This window comes from Chionomys nivalis, chromosome 5 (assembly GCF_950005125.1).
Source record: "Chionomys nivalis chromosome 5, mChiNiv1.1, whole genome shotgun sequence".
In the NCBI taxonomy this organism is placed as follows: Eukaryota; Metazoa; Chordata; class Mammalia; order Rodentia; family Cricetidae; genus Chionomys; species Chionomys nivalis.
Genome location: NC_080090.1, coordinates 32,002,354 through 32,015,873, shown reverse-complemented (window position 1 = coordinate 32,015,873; position 13,520 = coordinate 32,002,354). Strand labels below are relative to the sequence as shown.

The window sequence follows — 13,520 nt, the reverse complement described above, 5'->3', positions numbered from 1 at the left end:
AGTCTTTGATGGAGTTGAAAAATAGTTAGTTATAGTTATAGTTTTCCTTAGTTATGATAAAGATAAAATAGATGTAAATATTGTAATTCTTACTTGATAACTGTTTTGTTATATGTAATTTTGCTATGTTAAAGTTAAAGCCTTCCTTTTTTTGTTTAAACAGAAAAAGGGGAAATAATGATGGAGGAAGGTCATTGGTTAAAAATTAAAGAAACTGTTTGGCCCTCATAGGTTAGAACATAGGTGGGTGGAGTAAACAGAACAGAATGCTGGGAGGAAGAGGAAGTGAGCTCAGATGCAGGGAAGCTCCTCTCAGGGCCAGACGTGATGAAGCAAGCTGCCAGGTCAGACATGCTAAATCTTTCCTGGTAAGACTGGTGCTACACAAATTATTAGAGATGGGTTGATCGGGATATGAGAATTAGCCAGTAAGGGCTAGAGCTAATGGGCCAAGCAGTGTTTAAAAGAATACAGTTTGTTGTTATTTCGGAGCATAAGCTAGCCAGGCGACCAGGCGCTGGGGCGGCAGAAACACAGCCCGCAGCTCCTTCTACAAAATGAGTATAAATAGAAAACACAGCCTCATTTTTTTAGGGATGATCTGATGTACTATACAATTCAACTAAGGAGGAAATTCTTTAATATGACTATCACAGAAAGAGGAGAAAATGACTATTGTCCTTAAAGAATTTTCCCAAAAGGAAAAATGATCCATATATGATCAGCTACTTTTAAAACCACATAAACGCCCTCATATTTCATAACCATAATCGCAAATTATTACCTTAGGCGCTCTTTGGGATTACAGACTTATTAGCCCAGCAATATGGATTTTTCTAGAACATTATATGGCTATTATTATCACTATAAATGAGAGTAACTATTTTATTTTACATTTAAATCTTAAAGGTACAGAGCTGGGCATGGTACACATGTCTACAATCCTGGGACTTGGGATGTTGAGGCAGAAAGATCAGGAGTTCAAGGTCAACCTCAGCTAGTCAAATTCAAGGCTAGCCTGAACTACATCACACTGTCTCAAAAGAACCAACCAATCAGCTAAACAGTCAAGCAAAAATACTCCCAGATTTTTATAAATCAAGCAGCACTTGTACATATTGTGTTCATTTAATATTCCAAGCCCAATTTCAAATTACTGTGTAACCAAATAAGATTTCTCAGATTCTTTTTTATGTAAACGTCAGTTTCTTTTTTAAAGTTAATTTTTATGTGTCTGCATATGTGTTGTGTCAAGGTGAATGTGTAGAGGTTCGAGGAACGCTGTTGGAAGCTAGTTCCTAACTCCCTAGGGATGTAATTCATATATCAGAACTGTGTGACAAGCACCTTTTTGCTGAGCCATTCACCAGCCTTTTCTCCCCACCATCATGCTCACTGCTGACAGCCCTGGCTGGCCTACAACTTGCGAAGTAGACCAGGCTCACCTTAAATTCAGAGGTCCACCTGTCTCTGCCTCAGAGTGCTGGAATTAAAAGAGGGTACCATTATGTTCCACATTCTTCATATTCTTTACAGAGCCAAGAAGGATCTCTCTCTCCTCACTCTCTTTCTGTGTGTGTGTGTGCACGCGCGCATGCATGTCTATAAATGCAGTCATCAAGAGAAATAGGTTTAAATCGTCATGACGATTTTTCACTTTGGTTCCACTATGCATAACCACCGAAATAAAATGAATTAATCTATTTTTGTATCATGTAAAAATAGCAGAGTTCACTGGAAATAAACATGAAAATGTTAATATGAGATGATACACAATCTAAGGAGAGACTCTTGGGGATAAAGAGAAAAAACAAGGAGCTGCAGATGGAGCAGGGAGGGAAGAGTGGGCTGACACACACGGGTCTGGGAGCAGAGAGGGCATAAGATAGACACAACAGACTTCAAGGAGAGAGGAGGGGGCAACCAAGTTACCAAGTATCACTGATTTTAAACTTCCTAACACCTTTCTTTTTTAATGTAGAATTTTCAAAACCCTGGGTGTGTATATATTTGAAGAACATTTTTCAGTCAGCAACATGTATACAAATTTGTACATAAGCCAGGTCATAACAACACTTGCCCATGTAGGGAAGCTATTTACACATTTCACTATGTGATAATTACAGATTAGTTTTAGAAGACAATAGAAAAAACTAGCTAAGCAACCACACTTTGTACTAAACAAAACAATTTGCATTGTCAAGAGAAGAAGTCAGTAAAGGGTCAGGGAGTTACTAATGTGTGTTTTTCCTTCCATGCTTACAGAGAAACATGGTTAACTAAAATCTTCCCCTGAGTGGAACTGTTGAAAACATTACTAGAATTAGATTTACACACACACACACACACACACACACACACACACACACACACACACCTTTAAGTATCAATCCCACTGGTATATAGTAAATCAAGTTCAAAATAAAATTCACTTTAAAACAGAAGCAAGTGATAATATGGGATCTAGCCAGAAAGTCGTTCTTGGCTCCTTTGTGAAACACTGCCATATGGCCCCAGCAGCAATTTCAATTCAGGGAAGAGGCAGATGTAAAAGCCTCCTGGGCTGCTCACTGCTGAGACCCACAATTTATCTCTGACCATCTAGTTTCCATGTGATTTCAGAAGCATCAATGCTAATCACATTGGAAGCCTTTATATAAATGTTCAGGCTGAGAAAGGCAAGCAGGGGAAAAAGGTCAGAGGTATTTAACATAACTAAGCAGGCCTGGAAGAACACAACAATAAATAAAAGAAGGAAGGCTTATTCAATTTATTGACGTCAGCCTCCCACCACATACTTTTACCATTTTTTTTATTCAATCAAGTAGCTAGCCCTATCTCACTTGAGACTGAATACAGAAACACACACACACACTTTCTCTGTCTCCTGAATTGTCAGAAGTTATAAACATAAATACAAACCAGCAAGCAAGCAAGGAGGGAGGGAGGGAGGGAGGGAGGGAGGGAGGGAGGGAGGGAGGGAGGGAGGGAGGGAGGGAGGGAGGGAGGGAAGAAAGGAAGGAAAAATACTATATTACTGGTTAACAAATGGCTTATTGTCCTCAATCTCCTAGAAATGGGGTGTGAGGTGTGGGGGAATGGTGTGTGTGTGTGTGTGTGTGTGTGTGTGTGTGTGTGTGTGTGTATGAGAGAGAGAGAGAGAGGAGAGAGGAGAGAGGAGAGAGGAGAGAGAGAGAGAGAGAGAGAGAGAGAGAGAATACTCTGCTTTGACAAGGTAGTCAGACATGAAAAGCACCACATCTGAGCATAAGACAGTGTTTAGGCCTCATTTCTATAGTTGAGGCAGATGCTCTCTGAAACATATGCAATCTTCCCTGCCTGGAAACTCCCACAAAGAGGACAACAGTGAGCCACAACAGACACATCAGTCGGTAGAAATAGTCATCATTCTTGTTGCTTGTTAGGTTAGAGTCATTAGGGGCAGGAGAGATGACTCTGGTTAAGAGAAGTGATTGCTCTTCTAGAGGACCCAGGTTCAATTCCCAGCACCCACATGGCAGCTGACAACTGTCCAGTTTCACGGCATCTGATACTCTTACACCAATACACATAAAATAAAATGAAGACAACAACTACCACCAAACAAAAACCACAGCACCTCTTAAGAGGAGGCAGGTATACACTGCTGAAGAGGACTGTCCAGCAGACAGCTGAAGAGGACTGTCCAGCAGACAGCTGAAAATTTGACATGTGAACTGAATCTTGAAGGAGGAATAAAAACCACATGAAAAGAAGGGCAATCCAGAAAGTTATAGGGTTTAAAAAACAGACAATTTCTACTAGGAACAAAGGATTTAGCCTGCCTGGTCTCTATAACTAGTGCACTTAACACATAGTGAGGAATACAGTGGCTGTTTGCTGTCTATTGAGCTACACAGAATGTATACATTTTTTTGTTTGCTAATGTTCCCCTTTGTGTTGATAGTATAGACTAATTGTATGACAGGGATTTCCCTTCATTTTTTAATGTTTGCAAGCCCTTAATATAACTTGAAAATTATGGTAGCCTGAGAGTATTCTTTTTGTTTTTAGAGACAGATTTTCTGTATCATCCAGTAGACCAGGCTGGCCTCAGACTCACAGTTCCCACCTGCTTCTGCTTACCATATGAGATTAAAGGTGTGTGTTACCTGGCTGAGTATTCTTATATTTAAATAATTTCATACTTTGTATTTGCTTTAAAAATCCTATAAATGTACTTAAGTCTTAATTTTTATTTTTTTTAATTAAAAAAATTGCATCAGCTCCTAATCAGCTGTATTCTAGAATTTTTCTCATCTCCAGGGAGAGAAGGATTTTGTAACTGTAAGATTTAACAGAGGCCTTTGAAATTAGCACTATGGTACTGGGGAGATTTATGAATATATTTCTGCACTGTCATGTCGAGCTGTCAGAAATTCTGCCTATATAAAAATAAGCTGCACTAAAAACAATGAGCAAACCCACTACCCAGATCTCAGTCTCTAAATGAAAGGAATCAAGGACTCTTAGAAAACGGTTGGTTTCAGGGCTGGGGAATGGATAATATAAGCCTAAAATAGGTTATGACTCTAAAAGGAAGGTAATGCTCAAAAAGATGATGGGAACTTGCCAAAAGTACTCAAGAGCATATGTTTAAATAACTCTAATGACCAAAGAAAAATATAAATAGCAAAATGAATAATAATTGCATTAAATTTTATGATGTACAATAAAGATCATTAGTCTATTGGAATATAAAAGTATAGGAGTTATGGAATGGATCTTCCTTATATAACAGAATTTCAGTTAATAAACACAGAAAATAAAATAGAAAAATTACAATAGGCAAATACTATCATAATAAATGCAGAAAAGACCAACCAACAGATGCTAAAACTAGTGTGGAAAAATGTGAGCTCATCTGCAGTATTTCACCTTTCCTAAGAAAGTGAGCTCTTTTTCAGTGGGAGAACCCAGGAGACCCAGCTGGACCAACCCTAAGATGAATTACAAGCCCATCAATGTGAAGAGCTGAGGACAATTTTGTGATATTTCTTCCCAAGACCATGGTCTAGTCCTGTGACATAGCTTACACATATAATCTTAGCAGCAGGAAGACTGAGGAAGGAAAACCACTGAGAATTTGAGGTCAGCCTGGACCATAGAGTAAGAAAGATCTTGTCTCAAAAAAAAGAAGAAAAAAGAAAAAAAAAAAGCATGACCTCATTCTCATTGTGAAATAACATTAGCCAAGTTCAGATGGAAAACGTTTTACAAGATAACTAATGAGTAGTCTTCAAGGAGGCCAAAGTCATAAAAGGAAGGAAAAATTCTAAGGAACAGATGAAGGAATCTAAGCAGACAATATGGTGCTAGGTATGAGCTGGATCAGAAAAAAGGTACAGAAAAATTGTAAGAATTCATAAGGCCACAGGTCAGAAAAGTGCTAGATCAATATTACTGCCTAGTTGTGATTATTTTTATTATAGTACAAAAGGTGTTAAAGCAAAACTGCATGAACTCTACACAGAAACTCTTGGGTTCTATTTCTGTACCTTTTGTTTAAATCTCAAAGTAAGTTTTTAAGAAACTACACTACATAACAAAATGGTAAATTAAAATAAAAAGTTCCAGTGTAAGATTCTACTTCAAAGATAAAAAGTGACTGAGATGTGGGTTTGTACTTACGTTAAGGCTGTTCCTAACTGGTGCACTGCCTACAGTTAAACACCCTCAGAACCCTGGAACTTGCTGTGTAGACCAGGCTGGCCTTGAACTAACAGAGATCCACTTGCCTGTGACCCCTGTCAAGTGCTGGATTAAAGGCATGTGCCACCATGTCTAGTGACTTTATATTTTTATGCAGGGTCTTTACAGATGAGGGCTTTTATTTCCATTTTTAAAATTGCTTCATCATAAGATTATAATATGTAATAAAAGTTCCTGTGAATAATCAAACTGAGCAACAGATGGAACACAAACATCCAGACGAGGACAGTCTAAGAGCATGGAGAAGACACAGGCACAGGGTAACTGAGATGAAGCCTCGTTGTGACTGACTGACTCTAGGATTCTGATCAAGCTCTTTACCTCTGTGAACTTTAATTATTATGTCTGAAATATGGTCAAAACATCACCTGAACAAATGTTTATTAACTCTAGAATATTCATTTCTTCCACCCTTCACAAGGTACTCTCTGAAAACATACCGATTGAAGTTAATGTCTGGGTAACTAGAATACTCCGATTTCATCTTGGCATTCCGTCGGGGGAATGTGCAGAAGAAAGCATTAGCTAAAAGACTAGCAATCTGTTCCTGCGACATGGTGATAGAATGATTCATCTTCTGTTTCAGAAGCGGTATTGGCTGATGAAGGAAACAAAAATACAGATGAGAAAAGCAATAATTAATTTAGCAATTTTGAAGACAGAGGTACCAAACTGCATTTTCTAAATTAAAGCAAGAATAATTTCGAGCCATTCTTGAGTCCTTAAATCAGGAATACTATTAAAGTCAAGGGCTGATTATCGGAGACTCATTTGACACGGTGTGGATTTCTAATCAATAATGATACTAAAGAGAACACAAGATAGTACTTACCAGGGAAAACTAAGACACCTCAGCAAATAAACATTAACAAATTACCCTTGTAGTGAAAATTAAAACAAGCTGGAAAAAAATGCAATACTGAGTTTAACTATTATTGTATATGTTATGTTCTTGCATTAAAAATGGTGGGATGCAGTACTTTTTCTAAGTCCCAAACAAAATTATTAATATGACTGAATGCATAAGTCATTTTCCTCCTATTCTAAACCACACTGCATAGTGCTAATTTTTTTATGAGAACCAAAACTAATTTTACAAAAGCATTTAACAGAACACATGAAAACTTGCCAAACAGAACTATGTATAACTTGTAAAAATAAAGGCCTTTTCTACATTATAAAACACACGAAGTCAAGGAAGACACAGGACAGTTTCCTTCAGTCTTTTTGTGGCAACACAAACACCACGACCTGTAAGTACCTGAGCATTGCGTTCAATGTGTTTTGCTCTAATTCAAACGCTTAAATTGCAGTTTTAAAGACACCCTGGTGAAACAAAACAGCACTGACCACCATTTGTTAAGTTTAAAATAGTCCCCTTTCTCCCTCTCAGCTGCACTCAGAACAAGTGTGCTGGTGTCCACACACATCTCAGCAGCTGCCTCCTGTAAAGCATCCTGATCACACCCCAGGCACCACCACCCCAAAAGCATTCAACGGAAGGCAGCCGAGACAGCAGGACTGCATTTCCTAGTAACAGAAAACACACCAGGGTGAGAGCAACAGTCTGATGGCAAGAAGAAAAAATTCAACTGACAATTCAACTATTTCTACTGAAGAAATTCAAAGGTAAGCAACTGGGGAAAAGTAAAGAAATTGTTTTTCTGCACCAGACTGTAGGTGTCATCTCTTATAAGGCAGAGGAACCAAGAAGTTCACATTCGTCTCTATTTTCTCTCCAAAGCATTATTTCAAGTCAGCTTTGAGGTCAGGTCAGGCAGCAAACAGAGTGGGGATGGCTTAGAACACAATCTTTTTTTTTATTGATTTTTATTGAGCTTTACATTTTTCTCTGCTCCCCTCCCTGCCTCTCCCCTCCCCCAAGGTCCCCCATACTCCCAATTACTCAGGAGATCTTGTCTTTTTCTACTTTCTACTTCCCATGTAGATTGTATCTATGCGAGTCTCTCTTAGTGTCCACATTGTTGTCTAAGTTCTCTGGGATTGTGAATTGTAGGCTGGTTTTCTTTGCTTTATGTTTAAAAATCACTCATGAGTGTATGTGATAACTGTCTTTCTGTGTCTGGGTTACCTCACTCAAAATCATGTTTTCTAGCTCCATCCATTTTCCTGCAAAATTCAAGATGTCATTATTTTTTCTGTTGTGTCGTACTCCATTGTGTAAATGTATCACATTTTCCTTATCCATTCTTTGGTCGACGGGCATTTAGGTTGTTTCCAGGTTCTGGCTATGACAAACAAAGCTGCTATGAACATAGTTGAGCATGTGTCCTTGTGGCACAATTGAGCATCCTTTGGATATATAGAACACAATCTTGATTGGTTTTAACTTTTAACTCTAATTTTGCACTGAGGAAGGTGGCAACCAAGTCCTGAGGGCCTACTCAGTGTATGGAAAGGCCCACATGAGACCTCCTGCAAAGGTGTAGGTGAAGCTCCAGTCAAACCTCCAGATGGCCACAGTCCTCGCTGACATCCTGACTGCAACCACAGGAGAGACAGTGAGCCACAACTTAGCAAGCTGCCAACAAATTCATGACCAACAGAAACTAAGCCTGCACAAGTCTGCTGTTCAAGTCACTAAATTCTGAGGTTATCTGTTGGGAGCAATATGTAATTTAGGCATTCCAAACAAAATTATGTTTACACAATAGTTTTTCTTTTAGTTTTAAAAGTTAAGAAAATACCATGACTGCAGCTGCTATAGTAATGTATCACTTTGTAGGAAGGTGAGGGAGATGTAGGAAGTATTAAGTCATCTTAAAAAATAAACCAAACCCACTAGTTTGCTTTAAAATAATTATTTTTAGAAGACATTGTTTAAATAAATGGAGGAAGAGGAGTCTGAGTAAACAAACTGCAGCAATGGAAAAGGAAGCTTGAAACTGAATCCTGCATTTGTGATGGGTTTTGGTAGTGTCCTTCCTCTCAGGTCACTAGCCTTTGTGTGACACAGCAGAGGTGCCCTGTTCTTTAGCAGAACCCCCTTTCCCATCATAGCCATTTGAGTCCAAAGAACACACTAAGGAAGTTACATTTACTAACCTGGGTACAAACATTTGGCAGACAGAGTGCAATTTTCACCATGTCAGGTAAAATGGACTGATACAAATGTTGAGCCTCTGCTTCTTCAAGTACCTGAAAAACAATGAAATATATTACATGACTAACAGTTGCGAATAGCAACCATGTGTTAATTTTGAATCCCCACTGTAAAGCACAGTGTCATAACCAACAAACACATGTAGAAACAAACCAGCAGGTTCACCAATAAACTTACCAATTCATATCATTCACCTAAATGTCTTCCACAAACAAAGTAGCCCCAAAGTCCCTCTCACACTAACAATATTTACCAAAAAAAAAAAAAAGTAATATTTGTAAAACCAGCAAGCTGGCTCAGCAGGGTACTTTCTACCAAGTCTAATGACATGAGTTCACTGCCCAAGATGTCCTCTGCTCATTTGTGTGACATATACACACAAATGAACAAACAAATAAATGATTTTTAATGTAATACTTGTAAAGAAAAAACAGCACACTCTACCCTTGGTTATGTCAGCTGAAAACTGAACACCAAGGGCTCTCTCATAATCCCTAAAGGACCCATTTAATTTCAACAGTCACTAGCATAAGACATCACCATAATTATGAAGAAAGCTCCATAATTACTCTGAAGCATACTATCTGTGCCCAGACTAAACCACTGACTAAGAGACAATGAGGTTCCTTATGATCTTTAATTCTCCCTTGTTGGGTACATTTGGGAAGGTAAAACCATGTTTCCTGTATCACACCCGAAAGCACACCAAGATGAGACTTGTGGGCCATGTTCATCTAGTTTCCAATGCTATAGCAAGTAACACAAGATGATTATTAGTTTTGGGGGGGAAACAACAAGTTGCACAAAATATAAGTATTGTTTATTAACACCCACTGTAAAAGAACAGGACTGATGAAACTAAAATGAACTTGATACTATAGCAGGAAAATGAGGAGGAAGTAAGAGGCTTCCAATCGAGATGATGGGGAATCAGAACACAAGCCAAGTTCTAAAGTCCCTACAGAGGTTCTACAAAAGAGAAAGTCACGATATAGTAGCTGACCACCAAAACCCCTGCACTCCTGAGGTAAGGCCAGCCTGGGCTACAGAGTGAAGCCCTGACCAGTTCAGAACAGTTAAGTGACTATATGCTTATAATAAACCTCTTTTAGTATGCTAAACATAAAAGCTTAAAGGTATGCATCCGTAGTGGATATTCATTTCTTGGTAGCTCTAAAGTAAAGACAATTGCTTTCCTATATCTGAAAATGTTACGAGCATATCAATGACTTGTTTACAACACTCAGACTCTTCTAGCTCATAACTTCTTTGTGTTTTGTAAACCCTTTTTATTTTTGAAGCAATTATTGATAGGATATCACAAAAATAGCATGACAAAGTTCATTATACCTTTTATGCATTTTCCCTCAATAATCCCATTTGATACGCCCTATACTACACTATTAGAACTAGTACATGTGTCATGGGATGTCAGCTGATCACATAACTCTGTGTAACAACACTAATGAAGACACAGAACTGTTCACTACAGAACTTCTACTATCCATTTACAGTAAACCCTTCATCTCACTGACCCTAGCATTAGCAACTACTAATGCATTTCTTCATTTCCGAACTTTTGTGTCATGTAAATAAACTCATACAGTTTGTGGGTTTTCTGTTTGTTTCGTCTTTTGAGACAGGGTTTCTCTGTGTAGCCTTGGTTGTCCTGGAACTAGCTCTGTAGACCAGGCAGGTCTTGAACTCAGAGATCTGCCTGCCTCTGCCTCTGCCTCCCAAAAGCCAAGTCAGTTGGTGTTTCTTCAGGTTGACTTTTCATTTAAAACAAACCTCTGAGACTCAGTAGGCTGCTGTAGGTTCCCTCTTTCTCATGATTGTTACTAAGTGCTAGTATGTGACTTAAACACACCATCAAGGAACATTTTGCTTTCCAGCTTTTGGAGCCATGAACTGCTATGGATTGAATGCACCTCCAAGGGTTTGTGTGTTGGGCGACTGTCCCCAGTTAGGCACTGATGGGAGGTCATATGCAAGTATCAGGAGGTCACTGTGCGTATTGTTCTTGGGAGGCACCAGCGTATTCTCCCGAGTTCTTAGCTAATTCTCAGAAGAGGGTTATTACAGAAATGCCCTTTCAGTCTCTGGCTTCTTGTCTCACTATGTGATCTCTCTCTTCCTCTCCCTTCCATAATACCATTTTCATGACTGAGTCTAGAGGGCTTTGAACCTCCTGAACTGTGGGCTAAAACAATTGTCTTTTCTTTATAAAGTAACATTCATTTCTAATTTTATCTGTTTTCCTTCCCATTTTTATGGGTTACTTTAGGACAGTAGAGAATTTCATTTGTATATCAAGAACAGAATACGTCTTCAGATTACATCTTTTTAAATAGAAAAATTAAAACTATATACAGAACACTCAAATGCATGTTTAGTTTCTATATTAATCTTTTATTACATTTGCTTCTATCATATATCTATCTGCTCTTCTATAATCCAAGAATCCACTTTAAATGTATTTCAAGTTACACCATTACATTTCTGTCTGTTCATCCATAAAATAACTGTAGTTCTTGCAGAATTACGAGGTTTTCAACAAATAACAGGCATAATTATGATATGTTATGTAACCCCCTGCCTTGTTTACATTTTATACTGCCACTAGTTAAATTTTGGGAATTCATTCTCATCTCTGTGTGACATTTTCTCCCATGTTTAATGATCCTCCCTCCATGACTGTATAGCTCAACACACACACTTGTAAGAGCAGTTATTAAAGTTTATAATTATTTTATTAGTTTTTCTCCCCTCTTCTCAAATGTATGAAACGTTAAACATATAAGGATTGTGCTGTAAATATCTAATGTCCTCACTACCAAGCACAGTATGTAAGATTCACCATTTACTGAGGAAGAGTTGGTTAACCATGAAAAAGCTGAGGAGGTACTCAATGGTGGAGTCCTTGTTTAACAAGCACAAGGTCATTGATTTGCCTCCCCCCCTCCCCCAGTACCATAGTAAAACAAAGTCAGTGGGGCTTGGGAGTTTACTATAGCTCTGTCAGTAAAGTGCACACTGTACCCATAATGAACTGAGTTGAATACCCGGCAACCAAGTTTAAAATTAAAAAAAAAAAAAAAAAAAAAGGCAACAAAAGTAGCGCAGGAGAGGCAGAGAGATAGGTGGAACCCTGGGGTTTGCGAGACAGTTAGACAAGCCCAGCTGTCAAGTCCCGGGTACCTGTGAGATAGCCTATCTCAACAAAACAGATCAAAACAACAGAACAAACCACTAAAGTGGGTTATGCCTGAGGAATGGCACCTGAGTTCTACCCCCAGCCCCATGTACACACATTTGCATACACACGAAGACCAAAACCAAACAGAATTACACACCAACACACAACTGGTGATAACAAAAGCACAGTTTATCCTGAAAGAGCCTTATAAGAGAGAAAGTATAAGAACGCTCAGAAGTTAAAGTTCAAAAATAAAGCAGTTAGTTGTCTTTATACTCAAAACCAGAGTAGCAGGCATTAAGACTGGAGGTGTGGAGTTTTTTTTCCAGATCATAAGCAGGGGTACTTGCTGGCCAGGAAACTGGAAAACGAGTTACAGAGCCAGATGTACATAAAGGAAAATCTTAAATTCTTCCTTTTCTTATCCATACCATAGACAATCCTATGACTCTGCTTAATACCAGTTTTGAAGGTTTGTATATAATAGTGTTTGAGGGATCTACAACTCCATGCACAAATGCAAAGTGTATTAGGTAATGGGCCAGTAATTCACAACTGTTCTGAAGCCTCTTCCTCATTAAAAAGAATAAAACACAACAATCCCACTGACTAGTTTTCAACAGGAGCTCCTGTATTCATTACCCCTCTTAACCACTAAGCTTTGACTCAGGCCCTCATCTACTCTTACCAGGAATACTGCATGATCTAACTGCTGGCCTTTGCTTTCTGCCCAAGTACATCCTAGTACGTCCCTGCCCTACCTGAAACCATCTCAATGGCTTTTATCACCCTTTCAATACAGTACAAACTCCATGAATTAAGATATCTATGTATCTACATAATATCAAATATTAATATTAAATAATTAAGCTTTAGTTGTCTACCTAAATATTAAAATATTTAGCCTATCTTGACCTATATGCTTATCTTATTTAGTATATCATAAAAATGATATCCATACAGATACATACACACCCACCTTTCATTGTACATACCTGGCAGCTCAACTACTCAGTCTTCTACAGCACCTACTTGTACTACCACAGACTTTATTTGTTCCGACTGCAATGTCTTTCCTTAATGCCTAAACCTGCGTCATTTTCTCGGTATTGTTCAAGTACTATTTTGCTTCAAAGTCCATCCATTTCTCCTTTCTAGTTTTCTATAGCAATCTTTCTGCGCTTAAAAAGACCCTTAAAATTTTCTGCTTTCTGTTGTTATTTATGGACACGCTTTCTAGCGCTTACTAGAAGTCCCTCTAAGACAAGATTAACGACTGATTCACCATGTCTGGAACAGGGGGTGTTCATATATAACAGCGTTAATAAAAATACTTTAACAGTCATCTATCTCACTTAGCTAGCTTATTTTACAAAGCTCATTCTCCTTTCCAGAATCTCTACTGCTTAGCAAAATGACTCTGGCAGGCTCTTAAGAGATGACTGG

The 13,520-nt window shown here is 38.4% G+C and overlaps 1 protein-coding gene across 2 annotated transcripts in view; it reads right to left on the bottom strand.

Annotated features, from left to right (window-relative positions):
- Positions 1 to 13,520, bottom strand: part of Parg (poly(ADP-ribose) glycohydrolase) — a 109,774-nt gene that overhangs the window by 57,013 nt on the left and 39,241 nt on the right. For both annotated transcript variants that reach the window (XM_057770781.1, XM_057770782.1), the window contains 2 exons: positions 8,818 to 8,910; positions 6,192 to 6,349 (listed from right to left, as the gene is read on the bottom strand). In XM_057770781.1, coding sequence (XP_057626764.1) covers positions 6,192 to 6,349; positions 8,818 to 8,910 — 251 coding nt within the window. The remainder of the gene's footprint in view (positions 1 to 6,191; positions 6,350 to 8,817; positions 8,911 to 13,520) is intronic.